Raw genomic sequence first — 23,056 nt, 5'->3', positions numbered from 1 at the left:
ACCCATATTCAAGAAAGTTAGTAGCAGGAATCCACTAAATTACAGGCCCATATCGTCAACTTCGATATGCAGCAGGATTTTGGAACATACATTGTGTTCGAACATTATGAAATACCTCGAAGGAAACGGTCTGCTGAGACACAGTCAACATGGGTTTAGAAAACATCGTTCCTGTGAAACAGAACTGGGTCTTTATTCACATGACGTGCTGAGTGCTATTGACAAGGGATTTCAGATCGATTCCGTATTTCTGGATTTCCGGAAGGCTTCTGACACTGTACCACACAAGCGGCTTTTAGTGAAATTGCGTGATTTTGGAATATCGTCTCAGTTATCCGACTGGATCTGTGATTTCCTGTCAGACAGGTCACAGTTCGTAGTAACTGACGGAAAGTCATCGAGTAAAACAGAAGTGATTTCTGGCGTTCCCCAAGGTAGCGTTATAGGCCCTTTGCTGTTCCTTATCTATACAAACGATTTGGGAGCCAATCTGAGCAGCCGTCTTCGGTTGTTTGCAAATGAGGCTGTCGTTTATCGGCTAATGAAGTCATCAGAAGATCAAAACAACTGCAAAACGATTTATAAATAAAATCTGAATGGTGCGAAAAGTGGCAGTTGACCCTAAATAACGAAAAGTATGAGGTCATCCCCATGAGTGCTAAAAGTAACTCAAACTTCTGTTACATGATAAATCGGTCAAATATAAAGGCCGTAAATTCAACTAAATACCTAGGTATTACAATTACGAACAACTTAAATTGGAAGAAACACACAGAAAACGTTGTGGGGAAGGCTAACCAAAGGTTGCGTTTTATTGGCAGGACACTTAGAGAATGTAACAGACCTACGAAGGAGACACTACGCTTGTCCGTCCTCTTTTAGAATACTGCTGCGCGGTATGGGATCCTTACCAGATAGGACTGACGGAGTACATCGAAAAAGTTCAAAGTAACGCAGCACGTTTTGTATTGTCGCGAAATATAGGAGAGAGTGTCACAGAAATGATACAGGATTTGGGCTGGAGATCATTAAAAGATAGGCGTTTTTCCCTGCAACGGAATCTTCTCACGAAATTCCAATCACCAACTTTCTCCTCCGAATGCGAAAATACTTTGTTGACACCGACCTACATAGGGAGGAACGGTCACCATGATAAAATAAGGGAAATCAGAGCTCGTACGTAAAGATATAGGTGTTCATTCTTTACTCGCGCTGTACGAGATTGGAATAATAGCGAACTGCGAAGGTGGTTCCTTGATCCCTCTGCCAGGCACTTAAATGTGATTTGGAGAGTATCCATGTAGATGTAGATGTATAGATATCCGTGATGCCTGCCATACCCTATACAGCACATCAGTGAGAGGTACCTCGTGTGCTGAGACTGTGTGTGCAGCCGGCAGTGCCATAAAGCCGCGAGCGGTGCGTGGCGTTGTGTGACGTGCTGGGCTGGGCTGGCTGGCTGGCTGGCTGGCTGGCTGGCTGGCTGGCTGGCTCGCCCGTGCGCATACGAGACGACCCCCGCGCCGGCGCGGATAAATCACGACCGCCTTAAACACGCTGAATTACACCCACTCTGCACCGTATCTGACGCCACGGGTACGGCCGTAAAGAAAGGAAAAGTCGTGCAGCGGGCAACCACTTTCCGCTGATGGAAGCCGCATGTCCTGTAGCTTCATAAACAGTTCTGATGGGTGTGCGATGAGATACGTCTCTCCACGAACTGCGGCAGTTACGAAACAGGGAAGTGCTCGTGCCCGGCTGTAAGTCTCTAACATCTCTTGTTTCTTGTTTTGCATCAGTAGGGCCAATCTTAACAACCGACGACATAAAAGGAATTAAAGGGATGCGACCGTTTAATTTGGAGTACTAAATACACTGCACAACACAATTCAAGGTGTCACTTTTTTTGAAAGCCCTAACTTTTTCCTTGGTTCAAATGGCTCTGAGCACTATGGCACTTAACATCTATGGTCAGCAGTCCCCTAGAACTTAAAACTACTTAAACCTAACTAACCTAAGGACATCACACAACACCCAGCCATCACGAGGCAGAGAAAATCCCTGACCCCGCCGGGAATCGAACCCGGGCGTGGGAAGCGAGAACGCTACCGCACGACCACGAGATGTGGGCAACTATTTCCTGTTGCGACGTAGAGGTTAACAGGTCTGCTCAAAAGTGCCCACACCTTCCCCCTATAATCGTGCAAAACCGTAGCGACACTTCCTACAGCAAGGCGTCGACTTGCGCTATAAAAAAGGCCAGAGTTCAGAGGCGTAATATGGGTTAATGATGGTACATTGACACCAAATTTTAAAACAATTCTGCCTAACAGTGTTCAGAAAGGATGGATTAAATACAGTTGGTGGTGGAGTATTTATTGCTGTCAGAGGTAGTTTACCTTGTAGTGGAACTGAAGTAGATAGTTCTTGCGAAACAGCATGGGTAGAGGCTATACTTGACAATCGGACTAAACTATTAACTGGATCGTTATACCGACCCCCCGACTCAGAAGATATAGTTACTGAACAGTTCAAAGATAGCTTGAGTCTCATTGCATAGAGTTACCCCTCTTACACAATTGTAGACGGTGGTGACTTCAGTCTAACCTCGATATCCTGGAAAATTTATACGTTTAAAACCGGTGGCAGGCATAAAACGTCATCCGAAATTGTACTGAATGCTTTCCCAGAAAATTACTTTGAACAATTAGTTCATGAACCCACTCGAAGCCTAAATGATTGCGAAAGCATACTTGACCTCTTAGCAACAAATAATCCTGGGTAAACAGGGAGTATCTTGACGAACACAAGGGATTAGCGGCCACAAGGCAGTTGCTGCTAGGCTGAATAGACTAACACCTACAACCATCAAAAAGAAACGTAACGTATATCTATCTAAAAAGACTGATAAAAATGCTCTTAAGCCTTTTTAAGAGACAGTCTTCACTCCTTGCCATCTGATCACATAAGCGTAGAAAAGAGGTGGAACGATTTCAAAGAGATAGTATCGATGGCACTTAACATATATATATACCACAAAAATTAATAATTAGTGGTACTGATACACCAAGGTACACAAAACGGGTCAGATCACTGTTGCAGAACCAGTGAAAAAAGCATGCGAAATTTAAAAGAACATAAAATCCTCAAGACTGGCGAAGTTTAGCATAAGATCGAAATTCGAAATATAGCGCCTACTTCAATGCGAGATGCTTTTAACAATTTCCACAACGATACTCTGTCTCGGAATCTGGCAGAAACCCCAAAGAGATTCTGGTCGTACATAAAGCACACCAGTGGCAAGACGCAATCAACACCTTCACTGCGTGATAACAACAGTGAAGTCACTGATGACAGCGCCGCTAAGGCAAAGTTATTAAACACTCTTTTCCGAAACTCCTTTACCAAAGAAGACGAAGTAAATATTCCTGAACTCCAATCATGAACAACTGCTTTCCGAAACTCCTTTACCAAAGAAGACGAAGTAAATATTCCTGAACTCCAATCATGAACAACTGCTAAGATGAGGAAACATAGAAGTAGATATACTCGGTGTAGCAAAGAAGCTTAAATTACTTAATAATGTCATGACCTCTGGTCCAGATTGTATACCAGCCAGGTTCCTTTTAGAGTGTCCTGATACAATAGCTCCATATTTAGCGACTATATACAACCACTCGCTCACAGAAAGATCCGTATCTAAGAACTGGAAAATTGCTCAAGTCATACCAATACCAAAAAAGGGAAGTAGGAGTAATCCGCTGAATTACAAGCCAATATCACTAACGTCGATTTACAGTAAGATTCTGGAACAGATACTGCGTTAGAACATTATGAATTTGTTGCCTTTGCATACACACCGTCCGCTTCCGGACACATATTCACAGTATATTTCTTCCTCCATTTCCACTCAGGAAGCCATACCTGCAGTTTGTTCGTTTTATTAATGTTCACCCTATATGAATGTTTAATTACTTTTCTTTCTTTTTTTTTGTGGTAGGACTTAACTTCTGATGTATCAGTCCCATACAACTTGGAACTACTTAAACCTAACTAACCTAAGGACATAACACACATCCATGCCCGAGGCAGGATTCGAACCGCGCAACCGTAGCGGTCGCGCGGTTCCAAACAATAGCGCCTAGAACCGCTCGGCCACTGCGTCCGGCTTTTAATTACTGATCTCTTTTAAAAGAACGTTAATAAAGATCGTTTAAATTTGTAAGAGATTATAATTTATTTTTTTCACGTACACGACCAAAGACCTTAGCAAATAAGAAAATTTGATTTGACACGCCAGGCTGTTCAAGAGGAAACGAGATCGTAATAGACGGGCAGAAAAAAAGGCAGATAAGAAATGAAAAAATAAATTTTTTTCGTGTTATGTGATTACAAATTAACAGTTTCGGATTTTTGTCTTGACCTATACTGTGAAGCCATGCTAATTGCCGAATTTTCTGATCCCAGGTCAATAGGAAGTACGCTGTAAGTTCTGATGAGTCAGTTTTCAGGTATTAAAATATATGACACGGACTGCCGTATCTTTGGACTAAACTGACTGAGAAGCTTAAAATTTGTACACTGCGAAGAGACCATGGACGTTACTATGTAACATAAATTTGAAAGTGGTATGTCTACCGGTTCTTGAGAAATACGGTTTTTAAAAGTCGGACAGAAAGACAGAGACACACGGACAGACGGGAAACAAAGTGATCCTATATGGATTCAGTTTCTACACACTGAGGCACAGAATTCCCCCCTCCCCCCCCCCCCTCCCAAAAAAGTAAAAAAGTCCATTCGGCACGTGGTCGCATTGTGGGTGTGAGACTGCGCAGGGAGTAGTGTTTAGGTAGCGGAAGGAAGGTAGATTCGGGTTTGACGTCCCGAGTGGTCAGCGGAGGCAGGTGGTCGTGGTGGTGGTGGTGGTGGTCGTTCTTACCGGGAGTGGTCGAGGTCTCGCTTGTTGCCGAGCAGCAGCGTCGTGAAGTAGGAGGGCAGCTTCAGCTTGGCCAGCTTGTCCAGCAGTTCGTGCGCGTCGTTGAAGCTGGCGCGGTCGCACACGCTGTACACCACCACGAACGCCTCGCCCCACCGGATGTGGTCGTACAGGCAGCCCGTCGCCTGAAACAGAAGGACACTCCAACTCACACGACGTCCACTTGTCAGGGGCCACCCAGCGCAAGTCTCTTCCAGTCCAAGCAACTATTACAGCCTACATCAGTTTCAACCTGCTTACTGTATTAGAGCGTTAAGCAGCCCTTATAGGGTCAACAGTATTGCTCAGTAACGTTGTGCACAATGTCATTGATGTTCTCCATAGAATGCCCAGTGATATTGTCATTATAGTGTCAGCAATACTGTGCAGCAATGCTATGGTTCGGAATGTAGCACGAAAGAGACGCAGCTACTGTGATAACTGCTCTACTTTGTTGTAAGCAGAAAAAGAAGGTTGATGCCGAATTGGTTCAAGAAGATGACTCAAGAAAACGTGTTGAGAGACTTAGAATGAAGGAAAGGATGAAGACTATCATAACATATTGTGTGTTGATGGTGCAACATTCGATACATTACTGGAAATGGTTCCCCTCAAACATTGACGTCTCCATATGTAGACACTTGCTCCCCTGCTCTTCTCCCATCCCGGATGAGTTTCTGTGGGTGTCATATTCCCATCATAAAAAACAAAATAAAACAGTCAGATATGCGGTCCCACCATGTCCGCGCTTATCTATTACGCTATGCTACCTTGCTACAGGCAATTCTTTCGAAGATTCAAAATTTGTAAGTGCAGTTTCACCTGACGGTATCTGAGACATACTTATGGAAATATGTCATGGAGTAATACGTTTACTAAAGGATTATATTTTATTATATTTTCTAAATTCACAGGAAAATAGATGTGAGCTATTAGGAATGACTGATAAAATACAATCTGTACAAGAACCAAAAGGGGCAAATAGAATGGAGGATTACAAACGATCTACTCGCAGTGGAAGGGATATAGACCAGAGGTGTATGTAGTGTTTCGCACCAACTGTTCAATACATACATTGAAGACAGATTTGCAGAAATAAAAGTATTTAGGGTGAAAGCGTATCAGTGATAGGTTTTGCTGATGACACGGCTACGCTGAGGGAACGTAAGCAAGAAGTGCAGGACCTGTTGAACAGGATGGTCAATCTTAGTGTGCACACACTATGGACTGGGAGTAAACAGAATAATGACGAAAGTGGTGAGAAATGAGATGAGCGATAAACGTAACATCAACTTTGGGAACCAGAAATTAGAGGATATGATGTAATTATTCCACCTTGGAAGCAAAATAACAAACGACGGGTGAAGTAAGTAGAAGACGAAAAGCATCCTAGAACGAGGAAAGAGGGCATTCCTGGACAAAAGAAATGTACAGCTCTCAAACATCGACCTTAATTTGAGCAAGAAATTTTTAAAAATGTTCTTTGTATTACAGCAATGTACGGTAGTCAATCACAGACGGCGGGATAATAGAAAAAAAAGAGGATCGAAGCGTTTGATATGTGGTGCTATAACCGTGCGACTGCTACGGTCGCAGGTTCGAATCCTGCCTCGCGCATGGATGTGTGTGATGTCCTTAGGTTGGTTAGGGTTAAGTAGTTCTAAGTTCCAGGGGACTGATGACCACAGCAGATGAGTCCCATAGTGATCAGAGCCATTTTTTTGTATTGCTATAGTAGGTAGCGAAAAATTAGGTGAACTAAAAAAATAAGAAATGAGGAGGTTCATCGCAGAATCGATCAACGTTCGTTCGCCATCACTCGCTCTACAGGCGAGCGGGAACGCGTGACCGGCCGTTTCCTCAGCTTTTTTAAACCCATTTTTATATCCCCTAGGTCTGACACAATTCGCACTAACAAATCTCTATTTGCAGTGCGAATTGTGTCAGACATAGGGGATATAAAAATGAAAAAGCTGGCATACTGTGCTTACTTTCATTCCATAATATCATATAGGATCTTTTTTTGGGTTGGGGGGGGGGGGGGGGTAATTCATCAACCCAAGCTCAAGTTTTTCGGGCACAAAAACGTGCAATAAGAGTTATATGTGGTGTGAACTGAAGAACATCCTGCAGAAACCTGTTTAGGGAACTAGGGATACTAACTAGTGCTTCCCAATATATTTATTCCTTAATGAAATTTGTCATTAAAAATATATCACTTCTTCAAATCAACAGCTCAATTCATGGAATCAATACTATAAATAAGAATAATCTTCACAGGGATTTAAAGTCACTTATTCTTCTACAAAAAGGTGTGCATTATTCAGGAATTCACATTTTCAATGACTTGCCAGCAGCCATAAAAAGCTTAACAACCAACTAAGTTCATTTTAAGAGAAGCATAAATGACTTATTGGTGACCAACTCTTTCTACTCCATTGATGAATTTCTCAGTAGAATCAACTGATTTTATATAAAAAAAGTATTGTAGTAGTTCTATTATATGTTTATTACCTTATAAATAAATAAAGAGCAGTATTTTATTTTAAATTCATTGTATTAATGCGACATTAGTAAATGATTCTTTGATATAGTGTTCATTAAAAAAAGAAAACGATCATTCTACTTGGGACCTGTGGAAGGTACATTAGCTTATTTGTTTCAGTTGTAAATATTTGCCTTTTATTATTGTTTTTCTGACATGTTCTGCATCCTGGAGGACCTCGTCACTACCGATCAATTGGAAATGGAAGTAGATCTAATCTAATCTAAATCACATTCGCCACCCAGAGGACAAGCCTTCGTTGAGTGCTGGGCAACAAGTGAGTTGTTGGCCCTACCATGCGGCTGTAGAAACTGGGGCTCCATACAGCATCGTGCCAACGTAGCGGCACTAATTCACCTGGCAAGCTTTAGAATTTCATTGTAGCTGTTGACATGTCAAGTCTGAAATAGGGAAAGTGTTGCCGTATACCTGAGACTGGCCATGATTATTTAGGACGAAAGTTAATGAGATAATCGAATACTGAATGTTATTGAAGGCCGCTATAGAGCTGTAAATTTGTGTGAATAAGTAGCTGATGAAATATTGCTCAAATTCAGTCTGTGGTAGGGCACCATGGGAGTTATTTTGGACAGAACGGATGGACCACATCTACGGTAAGGAACGTGTCAACTGATTATAAGCCGGTCGCTGTGGCCGAGCGGTTCTAAGCACTTCAGTCCGGAACCGCGCTGCTGCTACGGTCGCAGGTTCGAATCCTGCCCCGGACATGGATGTGTGTTATTTTCTCAGGTTAGTTACGTTTAAGGGGTGTAGGACGTCAAACGGGCCGCCTTGGAGCAGGAGAGGCACCACAGGACATTTTAAGTTCCACAGTCTGTACTTTTACAAGTAAATTCATAAACCTTTGTCAGCATGACTAGGAAGGATTCAGGATTCACACTCGTAGCAGCGGAAGTTCAAAAACATAACAAAATAATCTTTTTTACATGTGAAATTTCATCTTTTTTTTGGCCTACTATACGGTGCATTTGTTGCTATTGGTACATTTTTCTTCGTAAATAAGAGAGACTGTTCGATGAATTTTGCACAGCATACAAACTATACTTACAGGTGTCTCAACCTCTAGAATCTATTTAATTTATGAAGAAATGAATGGTATATTACGTTTTAAACTGTATGTTTAGAAAAAAATAAAATTTTGTAGTTAATTATCACAGTTTTTACCACAGTCTTTAATAGGTTTGAAAGATTCTAGAGTTTCATACACCTGTAAGTATGGTTTGTATGCTGTGCCAAATTTATCAAAGAATCTCTCTTACTTGTGAAGAAAAATGTACCTCTTGCAACAAATGCAGCAAACAGTAAGTGAAAAAAATGATGAAATTTCATATCTACAAAAAAAATTATTTTGTTATGTTTTTGCACTTCCACTGCTGTAAATGTGAATCCTGAATCCTTCCTGGTCATGCTGACAAAGTTTTATGAAGTTCTTTGTAAAAGTATAGACAGTAGAAATTAAAATGTCCTATGGTGCCTCTTCTGCTCCAAGTCGGCCCGTTTGACGTCCTACCACCCTTAAGTAGTTCTAACAAGGGAACCTTCCCATCGCACCCCCCTCAGATTTAGTTATAAGTTGGCATAGTGGATATGCTTTAAAAAAACTGAACAAGGTCATTCGAGAAAACAGGAAGAAGTTGCGTGGAACTGAAGAAAATAAGCAAAATATACTAACTGAATAGGCCATGCGCAACATAGGCAACATCAAGGATAGTATCAGATCAGGAGCGCCGTGATCCCGTGGTTAGGGTGAGCAGTTGCGGAACGAGAGGTCCTTGGTTCAAGTCTTCCCTCGAGTGAAAAGTTTAATTTTTTAGTTTCAGACAATTATTATCTGTTCGTCCGTCCGTCCGTCCGATGCGAGGTAACTGCGTCAGAGTATTGGTTCGGAAAATATTCATTGACCTTGTTATTGAAATAGCGAGCTATATTTGCTTGATTCATATTGCCCACGGAATACATCTCCCGTATTTAATGCACTCTCATCCAAAGTAGCGAACAGTCAACTGCCAGCCAGGGAGCCTCTTTAGCAGGAATCATCTTTATTCCGTGCGCTGTAGTCGACTGACGTCGTGTGTTTCGATGTTTGTTTAGGTGTAGCGTCCCCATACTACGGCGCAGTTACCTCGCATCGGACTGATTGACAGACGAACAGGTAATAATTGTCTGAAAAGAAAAAATTAAACTTTTTGCTCGATGGAAGACTTGAACCAAGGACCTCTCGTTCCGCTGCTGCTCACGCTAACGACGTGACCACGGTGCTCCTGAACTCACACTGTCCTTGATGTTGCCTATCTGGCACATGGACTACTCAGTTTGTATATTTTGCTTATTTTTTTTCATAGTTCCACACAACTTCTTCCTGTTTTCTCGATTGATCTGCGTTCATTTTTTCAAGGCCTATCCACTGTGCCAACTTATAACTAAATTTGAGGGAGGTGCGATGGGGAGGTTCCCTTGTAAGTATAGGGGACTGATGACCTCAGATGTCAAGTTCCACAGTGCTTAGAGCTATTTGAAACATTTTAATCGATTACAGTCGTCAACTTCGTTCATAATTAACAAAATCCAGCTGCACTGTGGGCTCTCGTGATTAACTTGCGCAAAAGAAATAATGGGACTCGGTACATGTGATTGTGTGAACTGCACTGACTCGAAGATTAAGGAACCACAAGGATACGCGTCGCGCATGCGCACACTGCATAGAGCGCGTGGTCGCTCACGCGGCTGTGTCATTACACGGGAAAGCACTGGACGTCTTCGGCAACTAAGCGCTCTCTCTCTCTCTCTCTCTCTCTCTCTCTCTCTCTCTCTCTCTCTCTCTCTCTCTCTCTTTAGTACACCCCTGCCGCATGGAGACCACTCAGGTGGGCCACGACCAGCCGCCTGCGGGGCTCCTGGAGAAGCGCTCCAGCGGCCGCTGCGTCCAGGCTTCTCGCGTCTCGCGAGAGCTGCCGCAGCCTGCCGAGACTGAGCCTGCGCAGGAGACAGATCGCGGGCGTGGCCAGCCGCCAGCCGCCAGCCGCCAGCCGCCAGCCGGGCCGCCTTAATGGAGACTATTTGTAACGCCACCCCACACAATGCGGCCGACGCTCCTCCGGATAGGAGCCGTGTGGGCGTCGCGGCGCTCGTTAATCCGCGTCACACCCGGAGAGCCGACTTTTAGAGTAAACATCTCAGAGACGTCACGCGCGGACGCACTCGCCGTATTAGCATATTTCCACTTTCTCCGCAGGCGTAATGCGGTGAGAGTGGTGCTCGTCCCGAACGCACCGTAAGTGCATCGTCAGACTGAACGGACTCCTGCTTCCGAGATATCCTCCCTGGACGGCGAACATTTCGTCATCCAGCGTCCGTCCTTCCTTGATGAGCCAAAGAGCAGAGCAAGGTATTCTTACTTCGCGCTAGAGTTCAGAAAGAAATAACCACGTGACTGACGGCAGTGCAGTGATTCTGTCTCCTCGGAATTGATAACTTGCGATGGGCCAATTATGGAAACTACAGAAGTCAAAACAGCACTCCTCGCCAAAAAATCTACTAGTGTCAAACACAGGCCTCAAGACGAGGAACAAATATCCGAGAATGCAAGTTTGGATGATGATGATGGTTGATTAGTTTGTGGGGCCCTCAACTGCGCGGTTATCAGCGCCCGTACAAAGTCCCAACCTTCACTGAGTCCAATCTCGCCACTTTCATGCATGATGATGAGGTGATGAGGACAACACAAACACCCAGTCATCTCGACGCAGGTGAAAATCCCTGACCCATAATTTTGGAGCACAGCTTTGTGTGAAGGTGAATCGTGGAGAGTGGGATAACCGGAAAAGAAAAGATTCGATGCGTAGGATATGTACTGATACAGAAAAGTGAAAATTAACAGGCCTATTAAAATAAGAAATGAAAAGATTCATCTCACACTCGGTGAGAAAAGCATAACAAAGTTCCGTTTTGGGACCAACACTGCTTACATATATATATCTATATTGAACATAGCTTCCTTCACTGATGAAATGGTTCAAATGGCTCTGAACACTATGGGACTTAACTGCAGTGGTCATCAGTCCCCTAGAACTTAGAACTACTTAAACCTAACTAACCTAAGGACATCACACACATCCATGCCTGAGGCAGGATTCGAAACTGCGACCGTAGCGGTCACGCGGTTCCAGACTGAAGCGCTTAGAAGCGCACGGTCACACCGGCCGGCTTCACTGAAGATATAGCTTCATATTGCACGGATAAAAACGTAACGAACATTCATGAGAAACTACAACGGGCTCTACTACTGCTTGAAAGTTGTTGTACGGAGTTGCGGGCAGAAATAAATGTGGACAAAAGTAAAGCTATATTCTATACAAGAAAAAAACAGGACGGAAATACCCCGCTGCATTTACTCAGTAAAGGCATTCCTTGGACTGACTCCACCAAATATCTTAGAGTTTACTTTGATAAATGTCTTACTTTTAAAAGAACATATAACCGACATAGCTTACAAAGCAACAGTGTATTAGCCATCATATGTAGATGAAGATGAAATGGGAGATATGATACGGGGTCAAGATTTTGACAGATTACTGAAAGACCTGAGTCGAAACAAGGTCCCCGGAGTAGACAACATTTCATTGGAACTACTGACGGCCTTGGGAGAGCCAGTCCTGACAAAACTCTATCATCTGGTGAGCAAGATGTATGAGACAGGCGAAATACCCTCAGACTTCGGGAAGAATATAATAATTTCAATCCCAAAGAAAGCAGGTGTTGACAGATGTGAAAATTACCGAACTATCAGTTTAATAAGTCACAGCTGCAAAATACTAACGCGAATTCTTTACAGAAGAATGTAAAAACTGGTAGAAGCCGACCTCGGGGAAGATCAGTTTGGATTCCGTAGAAATGTTGGAACACGTGAGGCAATACTGACCCTACGACTTACCTTATAAATGAAATAGATTAAGGAAAGGCAAACCTACGTTTCTAGCATTTGTAGCCTTAGAAAAAGCTTTTGACAATGTAGACTGGAATACGCTCTTTCAAATTCTAAAGGTGTAAGGGGTAAAATACAGGGAGCGATAGGTTATTTACAGTTTGTACAGAGACCAGATGGCAGTTATAAGAGTCGAGGGGCAAGAAAGGTTCACATGGTTCAAATGGCTCTGAGCACTATGGGACTCAACTGCTGTGGTCATCAATCCCCTAGATCTTAGAACTGCTTAAACCTAACTAGCCTAAGGACATCACACACATCCATGTCCGAGGCAGGATTCGAACCTGCGACCGTAGCAGTCGCACGGCTCCGGACTGCGCGCCTAGAACCGCGAGACCACCGCGGCCGGCGGCAAGAAAGGGAAGCTGCGGTTGGGAAGGGAGTGAGACAGGGTTGTATCCTCTCCCTGATGTTATTCAATATGTATATTGTGCAAGCAGTGAAGGAAACAAAAGAAAAATTCGGAGTAGGTATTAAAATCTATGGAGAAGAAATAAAAACTTTGAAGTTCGCCGATCACATTGTAATTCTGTCAGAGACAGAGAAGAGCAGTTGAACGGATTGGACAGTGTCTTGAAAGGAGAATATAAGATGAACATCAACAAAAGGGAAACGAGGATAATGAAATGTAGTCGAATTAAGTCGGGCGATGCTGAGGGAATTAGATTAGGAAATGCGACACTTAACGTAGTAAATTTGGAGAGCAATATAACTGATAATGGTCGAAGTAGAGAGGATATAAAATGTAGACTGGCAATGGCAAGGAAAGCGTTTCTGAAGAAGAGAAATTTGTTAACATTGAGTATAGATTTAAGTGTCAGGAAGTCGTTTCTAAAAGTATTTGTATGGAGTGTAACCATGTATGGAAGTGAAACATGGATGATAAATAGTTTGGACAAGAAGAGAATAGAAGCTTTCGAAATGTGGTGCCATAGAAGAATGCTGAGGATTAGATGGGTAGATCACGTAACTAATGAGGGGGTATTGAACAGAACTGGGGAGAAGGAGAGTTTGTGGTACAACTTGACAATAAGAACTAACCGGTTGGTAGGACATGTTCTGAGGCATCAAGGGATCACAAATTTAGCATTGCAGGGTAGCGTGGAGGGTACCAATCGTAGAGGGAGACCAAGAGATGAATACACTAAGCAGATTCAGAAGGATGTAGGTTGCAGTAGGTACCTGGAGATGAAGAAGCTTGCACAGTATAGAGTAGCATGGAGAGCTGTATCAAACCAGTCTCAGGACTGAAGACCACAACAACAACAACATATATTTTATTAAACAGAGGGTCTTCCCTAAATAGGAAAAAAACAGTCTCTTATTTTTTAAGTCGGCAATATAACTGGTTATTCTGTATATGTGGCCCATATGGGGACATGCATTGTCTAAGCATCTCAACAAGCTTCATCCATTGGGGATCATATTAGATGCTACGTGGTTCGCTAGAAATCCAACGATTTACAATGATTTACAAATTACAACTGTATCTCAGAGGAGATCAGCGTCATACGAGAGAGCTTTTACACCTAACTTCGTTACGCAAGCAACACTCTCATTTGTCAGTTATCCACGAGTGATACCAATGGCTAACACAGACATAAACGTGCTAAATTGCTCCTGTTACCAGTCATTAATACAAAATGAGGCTCAATTTAAAAGTCATAAATACTCGTATTCTCCACAGCGCGGCGCCGCAGTGGTTCCTTTCTCGCATTCCGGTGGACGATGGTTCAATTCATGTCCGACAACTAGATTTAGGTTTTCGTGATTTTCCTAAATGGCTCCAGGAAAATTCCAGGACGGTTATTTTGAAAGGGCATAGTTGGTGTCCTTACCCATCCTTGAAACATTTTGAACTTGTGCCCTGTCTTTAATGACTCGAAAAGGATGGAGCTTTAAACTCCAATCTTCCTTCCCTCATAATTATAGTTCTTACATATAGATGTGTGTTACACATAACTGTAAAAAATATTTTATAATGTTGTAACTGTAATACTGTAAATTGTAACTATTGCTTTGTTCTTGTTATAATAACGGTGTATGTGGTCCATTACTTATACATAAGGAATCTTGTAATCCTACCGTTATTTAGTGTTTACTTATGACCTTTGCGCCACAAAACTTTAATCCGTGATATGCATGTATACTCATCTTCATCTTGTCATGCCTCCATGGCAAATGTTTTGCCTCATTATTGGCGTGTTGTGCTGGTTATACGAAATGTTACGTAATTGGGTGTAAGAAACCCTACAAAATAAATTTTTGAAAACACTGATTAGAAAAACGAACGGGACATGATGGGACACGAGTTAGGACATGAGGAAATAACTTTCACGGTACTACAGGGAGACGTTGAGGACAAATACAGTAGAGAAATAGAAAGACTGGGTGTTAGCTACTCTGACATTGACACACAAGAGTAAATAGTGAGAAACCACAGTAGCAAAAAATCGACGGGTTTCTAGGGTAGCGCGTTGTGAATATCAAAAGAAACAACCTCAGCCCTGGGATAGATGATTAGTAAACATGGCTGCTTTCAGCAGTCCCATCCTAAGATTAGCTATCACTGTCCAATATAGCTGATGGCGTTGCATCACAACTAGGTAATCCCGCATTTCTGCGTCCTGTTTCTCCAAGACCGCACAGAGATATTACAATTATGGTGCGTCGTCATAGGTTTATAAGAGAAATTATACACTATCATTTCATCCACTGTCAACCAAGATACGTCGATGTCTTACAATGCCAATGACATTTCACTAATAAAAGCTAATGATTCGTACTGGACAGCTAATGTTCAAAATAAACGAAAATAACACTGGGTTAGCTCCAAGAAAGCGTAACAGGAACTCCAGTACTATAGGTGTACATAAGCAATTTCTCAGATGGGGTCAGTGTCGCTTTCAGCGTATTCGCTAATGACGCTAATGTCTACAGGGATACACTGGCATTTAAAAACACTCAGGAAATTGAAAAAGACTTTAACAGAATTCCCACTTCCTGAAATAAATGTCACACATCTTTAAATTCAAATTAACGCAAAAAATGCATACAGCTAATTAAGAAGGGTCCGATTAAAAGTTTAGCGATGGACGTCTGGAGCTTGTCAAAACTTACAGTTATGGGCTACTGCTAAGAGGTGATACACAGGAAGAGCAAAATAAAAGTGGCCCCGGAAAATATTAATTGTACTCTGAGATAGGCAACTAACTTACTTCATCAGCAACTGGGCTACACGATGTAAGTTTGATTGCTTATCTCAAGGTGCCCAAAATACTTTCTTGTTAGAATGGAAAACTTTGATTTTTTGGAAGACCTTTAGGGGAGTGCCATTGATATATAAAATAAATCACATACCAAGCATGAGAGTGACCAGTTCAAGAGCTTTGCTCCAGTATTTTGAGTTCGTATCAAGTACTCATCACGACAGACATCGAATGGATACAGAGACGCGCTGCTAGGATCGTAACATCAATACAAAGCACACACAATGCTCGCAGTACATTTCTTTGAGTCATCAGTCTTCTGACTGGATTTATGAGGCCCGCCACGAATTCTTCTCCTGTACCAGCCTCTTCATCTCCCTACCTTATTTTGTGTTTTATATAAGTTCCCTTCTTCAACGATTATCGGGGGAACCTTTGCTTTCCTTATCTCATCACTCCACATAATTTTCAAAATTATTCTGCAGCGGGGCACCTCAAATGCTTTGATTCTCTTCTATTCTGGTTTTTATACAATTCATGATTCACTGTCATGCTGTGTTGCTATCCAAAAGTAAATTCTTGGAAATTTCTTCTTGAAATTAAATGCTATGTTTGATACTAGTAGACATCTGTTGGCCAGGAATGCGCTCTTTGCCTACGCTAGTCTGCTTTTCATGTCCTCCCTGCTTCGTCCGTCATGGGTCATTCTGAAACTTCCTGACGGATTAAAACAGACTCGATCTCGGAACCTTTGCCTTTCGCGTGCAAGTGCTTTTCTGACTGAGGTACTCAAGCACGACTCACGATCCGTCCTCATGGCGGCACCTCCACCAGTAGCTCACCTCCCACCGTCCAGATGGGTCGTGCTTTGGTAGCTGAGTCGGTACAGCGGTTGCTCATGAACGCCAAACAAAGGTCCCGAGTTCGAGTCTCCCAGGATGTTTCAAATCAGCGCACAGTTTGCTACAGAGCGTAAATTTCATTATGAGTTATTTTGATTCCAAGATAGCAGAATTTCTTAAATTCCTCTGTTTTTTGATCACCAATTTTGATGTTGAGTTTCTCGCTATTCCCATTTCAGCTACATCTCATTGCTTTAGTCCTCCTTTTGTGTACTCTTCGGTTTCTTTTCCATTCTACGTGGATATCCTCAAACGAAAGGCGCAGTGATTCTCACGGTACTAAGTTCTCTTTATTTAGACTATAATAGAGGAAAGATTGTTCTATCATTCTGCTGCCGCTAACATTTATCATGCAGCTAGATCATAATAGGAGAGAAAGATTAGGGTTCATACTGAGACTTATAAACAGGAATTTTTCCCCCGTTGAATCCGAGGACGGGTCAGGAAAGAATACTGCTAATATTTGTATGAAGTACTCTGCGCTATGCATTGCACAGTGGGTTGCGCACTTTATATGCAGGTGAACATGCAGATCTTTGCGAAATACTTACTCCTGCACCTCGTGAGCAACTAAAGTGTCAAACGCTGTCATTATCAGTACTTGTAGCTCTCTCGTGTGACCTCAACCATACACGATGGAAGAAAGAACTGTAGACAGACGGACCATCGACAACGTAACGGTGACGTCGGGATGATAGACTGCGTCGTTGCGTACTATCTGATGCCTAATCCACGACGCGCCCGCATTCCGTTTGGTCTGTGCCCCTACTGGCGATTAAAATACCTGGGGGTCGGCTTTAATAGCCGCTAATGAAAAACAACGAAAAGCCGCGTTGTCCAGAGAAAGTGGACCAGAGGCGCTCGCAAGGCCACCGACGCCTTATTCAAATGCTGGAACCATAATCGCTCAGAGCTGTCAAATTTCTAATGGAAAACTCGTTTCCTAGCGCATATGAACGCGTCAAGTAGCAGGATATATGGGCGAGTTTCGGGAACGTGATCATCTCGAGATACTTAAGGAAAATTATTGGACGTAAGTTCAAATATCCAGGATTATTTAGGAACAGCAAGGGACAGAGCGAACATTATAACAACGAAGTAAATTAAAGTGGCAGTAAATTCCCTTCTTAAAGATAGAAACGCAATGAACTGGTAGCTGTTGCTCCTGAATAATGGAGACATTTATCGCCTCGCTGATGAAAAACGTCCAAACATAGTTTCACTGCTCACGATTTATACAGCAAAACTGGTACTAATAAAGACGCCAAATTAATATAATGCATTTCGCTGTTGTCGATTCTCTGTTCCGGTATCAGATTCCAGTTATAAGTGAGCAATAATTATTAGTGTGCAAAACTTGAGGAAGAAAAAAATTTGGTATGATGGGTCATGATAAGCAACATAGTTCGTTGGTATGTGGACCATACATTGAAAGAACTTCTACAATGTAGTACAGCAGGCAACTGAAAGAAATACGCAATGAGGAGAACAGAGAAGACACTTTTATTCACCGACAGTAACTACACTGAAGTCAGCACGATTTATGATGTTCCCCCAGACATTATAAACGTGTGACACGGTTCTTAATAGCGTGTGTGATCACTACGAATGGCAATGCACACTCTGCAACGTGCCCCCGTGCATACCGCAAGGTCAGTAGGTAATTTTTCTGGTAGGGCGTTCCAGCACCGTTAACAAAAGCAGCATTGCCATTAAAGCATGGGGACGTGCTGCAATACGTCCCCCCAAAGCATCCTATGCGTCCTCAATGGGATTTAAATCACTGGAACCGGTTGGCCACTCCATTCACCGAATATTCTCTCGCTCCATGAGTTTGTTCACCTGCGCTGTTCGAAACGGTCGTGCATTGTCATACATAAAAGTGAAGTCGGCGTCGAATGCACCCTGGAAAGACTCACATGGTGTTGGTTGCTTCAATGGCTGGGGGAGCGGTTGTCGGAATTAACATTAAGGTCATCAGTCCATTGATCCAAGAGTGCTGCTGACGGAGCGAGGTGGCGCAGTGATAACTCACTGGACTCGCATTCCGGTTCAATCCCGCGTCCGGCCATCTTGATTTAGGTTTTCCGTGATTTCCCTAAATCGCTTCAGGCAAATGCCGGGAGGGTTCCTTTGAAAGGGCACTGCTGACTTCCCTCCCCGTCCTTCTCTAATGTGATGAGACCGAGGACCTCGCTGTCTGGTCACCTACCCGAAATCAACCCAACCCAACCCAAGAGTGCTGCGCCCAGAAGTAGCGAAATCTACCGAGAACGTGATCTGATCTAGTCGGGAGCTTCATAACAGCAAAAGCGGAGAGGCTAAAAACGTAATGGATCTTTTTTTGTACCGCCAATGATAAAACTGAGAGAAACAGGAAAGTAAGCAAGTGAGCGTCCCCAGGGTTCTGCATGAAATGTCGCACCGACCGCTGTACCACGCCCAGTTGGTTAGAGTCAACAGCGAGCAGTAGAATGGAACATTGGATGCGACAGAAAAGAAGCAAACCGCAAATAGAATAAAAGAGGGATGAAAGAGTGTCCTGACCAATGAGGTGGACACGGGTATCCCTCAAAACCCAACATGCAGCGGGAGATGCCTCAACCCCAACCACCCTGCCCATTCTCCGGAGGTAGATTAAACCCTTCTAACTGAGAATATAGCCGGCCGCGGTGGTCGAGCGGTTCTAGACTCGCAGTCCGGAACCGCGCGACTGCTCGGTCGCAGGTTCGAATCCTGCCTCGGACATGGATGTGTGTGATGTCGTTAGGTTAGGTAGGTTTAAGTAGTTCTAAGTTCTAGGGGACTGATGACCACAGATGTTAAGTCCCATAATGCTCAGAGCCATTTGAACCATTTTGTTGTGCAGAAACGGAGTGGCTATGGATCGCGGAATGTCATTCACGTAGGTCACACTGGACACCGTGCCCTGGACACGCAGCTGTGATTTGTGGTTGTACTCAATAGCGCCGCACACTATAAGGCCTTGAGTTGGCATTGTATGTCTTGTGCGATCTCAGTCATTGACATGCTCCTCCTCTTGTCAGCCGCGAACCTAAATGTAGCTGTCATTTTCAAGTACACAGACCCTGGATTCGTCCGAATACTCTGTCTCATGCCATTCCTGCTCCTGGTGACGTCGCTGAATGCACCATTGCCGTCTAGCATATTTCTGCACATTCGTCAAAGGCAGGCGAAGAAGTGGGCGACGCGCACGTAACCCGTGCCGCAATAAAAGGCCTCTGACTGTCCCCTCTTGTAGTGTACGATGTGTTCCACTGTACCACGCTTGCGCCATAGCAGAAGAGGACGCAGATGTGTCCTCCATTGCCATTCGGATGAGGTGTCTATCTTCTCGGGAGTTGTGTGGGGGTGGAGGGAATGGGAAGTGGTTATTCGGACGGTGCGACCTGATCTACGTCGTCGCATTCGACGACCTTGTCTGGACCACTCTGCACACACCCATAGCAGTGCCAAAACACTTCGTCCCACACGAGCAGCAATTTCCAGGGTGGATCATCAGATACTCTTACGCCAGTAAAGCGCCCTCTTTCAAACTCACTGATCTGACGGTACGGTTCACGCATACGTCTGCGAGGCATCCTGTACGTCTGCCGAAGTCACACTGATCCATTACGTTCAGTTTATAGCGACATCGAGAGCGCAGGTGCGGATTCAGAAAATATAGTTCCCATGAAGCGCTGTCGACAAGGGATCTCAGAGCGATTCCATATTCCTAGATTTCCAGAAGGCTTTTGATAACGTTCCTCAAAAGCGACTAATAATCAAATTACGTGCATATGGAGTATCGTCTCAGTTGTGTGACTGGATTCGTGATTTCCTCTCAGAGAGGTCGTAGTTCGTAGTGATAGACGGTAAATCATCGAGTAGAACAGAAGTGATATCTGGCGTTCCGCAAGGTAGTGTCATAGGCCCTCTGCTGTTCCTGATTTACGTAAATGATCTAGGTGATAATCTGAGCAGCCTCCTTAGATTGTTCACAGATATTTAATTTCGTTTTGTTTATTAATATCGTACTTGATTTTGTATTAGTTCTAAGTTTTTATAATGCTGCACACACAAAAATATATCAAACGGGTGTAAACAAACAGAGCCCGCCTCCACGTGGCGGGACACGGGCACCGGTGTGAGTGGGGACTTTGTCACTCCGGACTCCGGACCCCGGACCCAGTCACAGCGGCTAAGTGGCAACATACGACCCACCATAAGAAATTAGACGGTGGGTCATAAAACATAAGCAGCTAGTGAAAAAAAAAGTGTTCGCAGATGACGCTGTAATTTACCGTCTAGTAAAATCACCAGACGATCAATTCCAATTACAAAATGATCTAAAGTGGCATTTGGCACTAAACAAAGAAAAGTGCGAGGTCATCCACTTGGGTCCTAAAAGAAATCCGATAAATTTTGGGTGTACGATAAATTGCACAAATCTAAGGGAAGACAATTCGACTGAATACCTAGGAATTACAATTATTAGCAACTTAAACTGGAAAGACCACTTAGATAATATTGTGGGGAAGGCGAAACAAAGACTGCGCTTTGTTGGCAGAACACTTAGAAGATGCGACTAACCCACTAAAGAGACAGCCTACGCTACACTTCTCCGTCCCCTGCTCGAATACTGCTGCTCGGTATGGGATCCTTACCATGTAGGATTGAAGGAGGACATCGAAAAAGCGCAAATAAGGGCAGCTCGTTTCGTGTTATCGCGCATTGGAGGTGAGGGTGTCACTGCAATGATACGAGAGTTGGGGTGGAAGCCACTGAAACAAAGGCGGTTTTCTTTGCGGCGAGATCTAATTACGAAATTTCAATCACCAACTTTCTCTTCCGAATGCGAAAATATTTTGTCACCCACCTACGTAGCGAGAAATGATCGTCATAATGAAATAAGGGACATCAGAGGTCGAACGGAAAGATCTGTGTGTTCCTTTTTACCCCGCGTCATTCGGGAGTGGAATGGTAGAGAAGTAGTATGAAAATGGTTCGATGAACCCTCTGCCAGGCACTTAAGTGTGAATTGCCGAGTAACCATTTGGATGTAGATTTAGATTACCGGTAGGTGGTGTTGTGCTGCGATATCGATGTTGACTTTGAATCCACAGGCCGACATGGTGCAATGCTAATCATTTTTGCAGAACACACTAATGTACATTTCCTGTCAATATGAACGTCCGCTCTCTAGTCGTTCAATGAGCTCTGATTATTCTGAATATGATTGTAGCTGAGTGAAATGGTAACTTATTCTTTTCAGGAAATTTCATCAAAAGTTTGCAGTCTGAAAAGCAGGAGCCACAACAAAAATTCCCATTCCACCCTAATATTTGGTATATTAGACTGAAGAAATTGATACAGAGGGTTCAGTATGTTGCATGTTAGACTGATGAAAATGATACAGTTGGTTAAATTAGCTGTAGTCATCGATAGTAATTTTTTTGGTAACCACCACAGCGCCGCATGAATGCACAATGTTTGCATTACGAAAAAAAACTAGCAGCAGGTAGACTGTGAAGAAAATGACAAAGAAGAGAGACCCTAGTTCTCCTAAACTTTAGCTTCAAGTAAATCACATCAGAGAGAGAATTGTGATAGATTTGTGACACCACGGTGGCCACTGAAATTCATGTGTGTTCTAAGTAATCTGACCATGATCAACCACTCATTCGGCCTATGTAGAGCTAAGTCTTGACGGTTGTCGCGATACTGTGCTACTAATACCAATTCACCACAGTAGAAAACTCGTGTCACACGTAACACTGATATTTATGATACAGCCGTACAGAAAAATGGACGGCGAAACAAAATAAATAACGAACTGGTATTGATCTTGTGGACACAAGAAAATTCACTACACTGCCCATATTTGGAGGTAAAAGCTCGCCGCGTCGCACTGTCTTTCTCATGGGATTTCTCTGGGAAGAATCTCGCTGTGAGATTTACTCGTACAGCGGTGGCATGCGGAACAGCCTCTGGTACGAGCAAAAACCAGACGCACCACACGCTGGCTTACTGCCGGAAGAGGTCACACTGGGGAATACCCACCATGTCGTGGCACCGGAAACTGGACACAGTGTTTGTGTTATCAGAGAAGCACGAAATGCGTTTCACTAATACAACTACAAAGGAAAAAGTAATTTTAGCAGGCGTTGTTCAGGAGCATACCCGACAACAAAAGATTCATTGTTGTTGCTGTTGTTGCTGCTGTTGTCGTCGTCGTTCTAGCTATGATCTTCTTTCCGAGTACTAGTTTGAGGCAGCTCTCGACGCTAGTCTTCTCTGTACAAGTCTCCCGCTTGCGGTTTGAGTCCTCCCTCGTGCATGGGCGTGTGTATTGTTCTTAACATAAGTTAGTTTAAGAAGTGTGTAGGTCTAGGGACCTCAGGAATTCAGACACATCACTGT

The 23,056-nt window shown here is 43.4% G+C and overlaps 1 protein-coding gene across 2 annotated transcripts in view; it reads right to left on the bottom strand.

Annotated features, from left to right (window-relative positions):
- LOC126281023 (ras-related and estrogen-regulated growth inhibitor-like) overlaps window positions 1-23,056 on the bottom strand; it is a 557,894-nt gene that overhangs the window by 20,470 nt on the left and 514,368 nt on the right. For both annotated transcript variants that reach the window (XM_049979811.1, XM_049979809.1), the window contains one exon: window positions 4,940-5,121. In XM_049979811.1, the coding sequence (XP_049835768.1) occupies window positions 4,940-5,121 (182 nt within the window). The remainder of the gene's footprint in view (window positions 1-4,939; window positions 5,122-23,056) is intronic.

This window comes from Schistocerca gregaria, chromosome 1, assembly GCF_023897955.1.
Source record: "Schistocerca gregaria isolate iqSchGreg1 chromosome 1, iqSchGreg1.2, whole genome shotgun sequence".
Lineage (NCBI taxonomy): Eukaryota > Metazoa > Arthropoda > Insecta > Orthoptera > Acrididae > Schistocerca > Schistocerca gregaria.
Note: the sequence above shows the minus strand (reverse complement) of the source record. Positions and strands in the feature narration are given on the sequence as shown.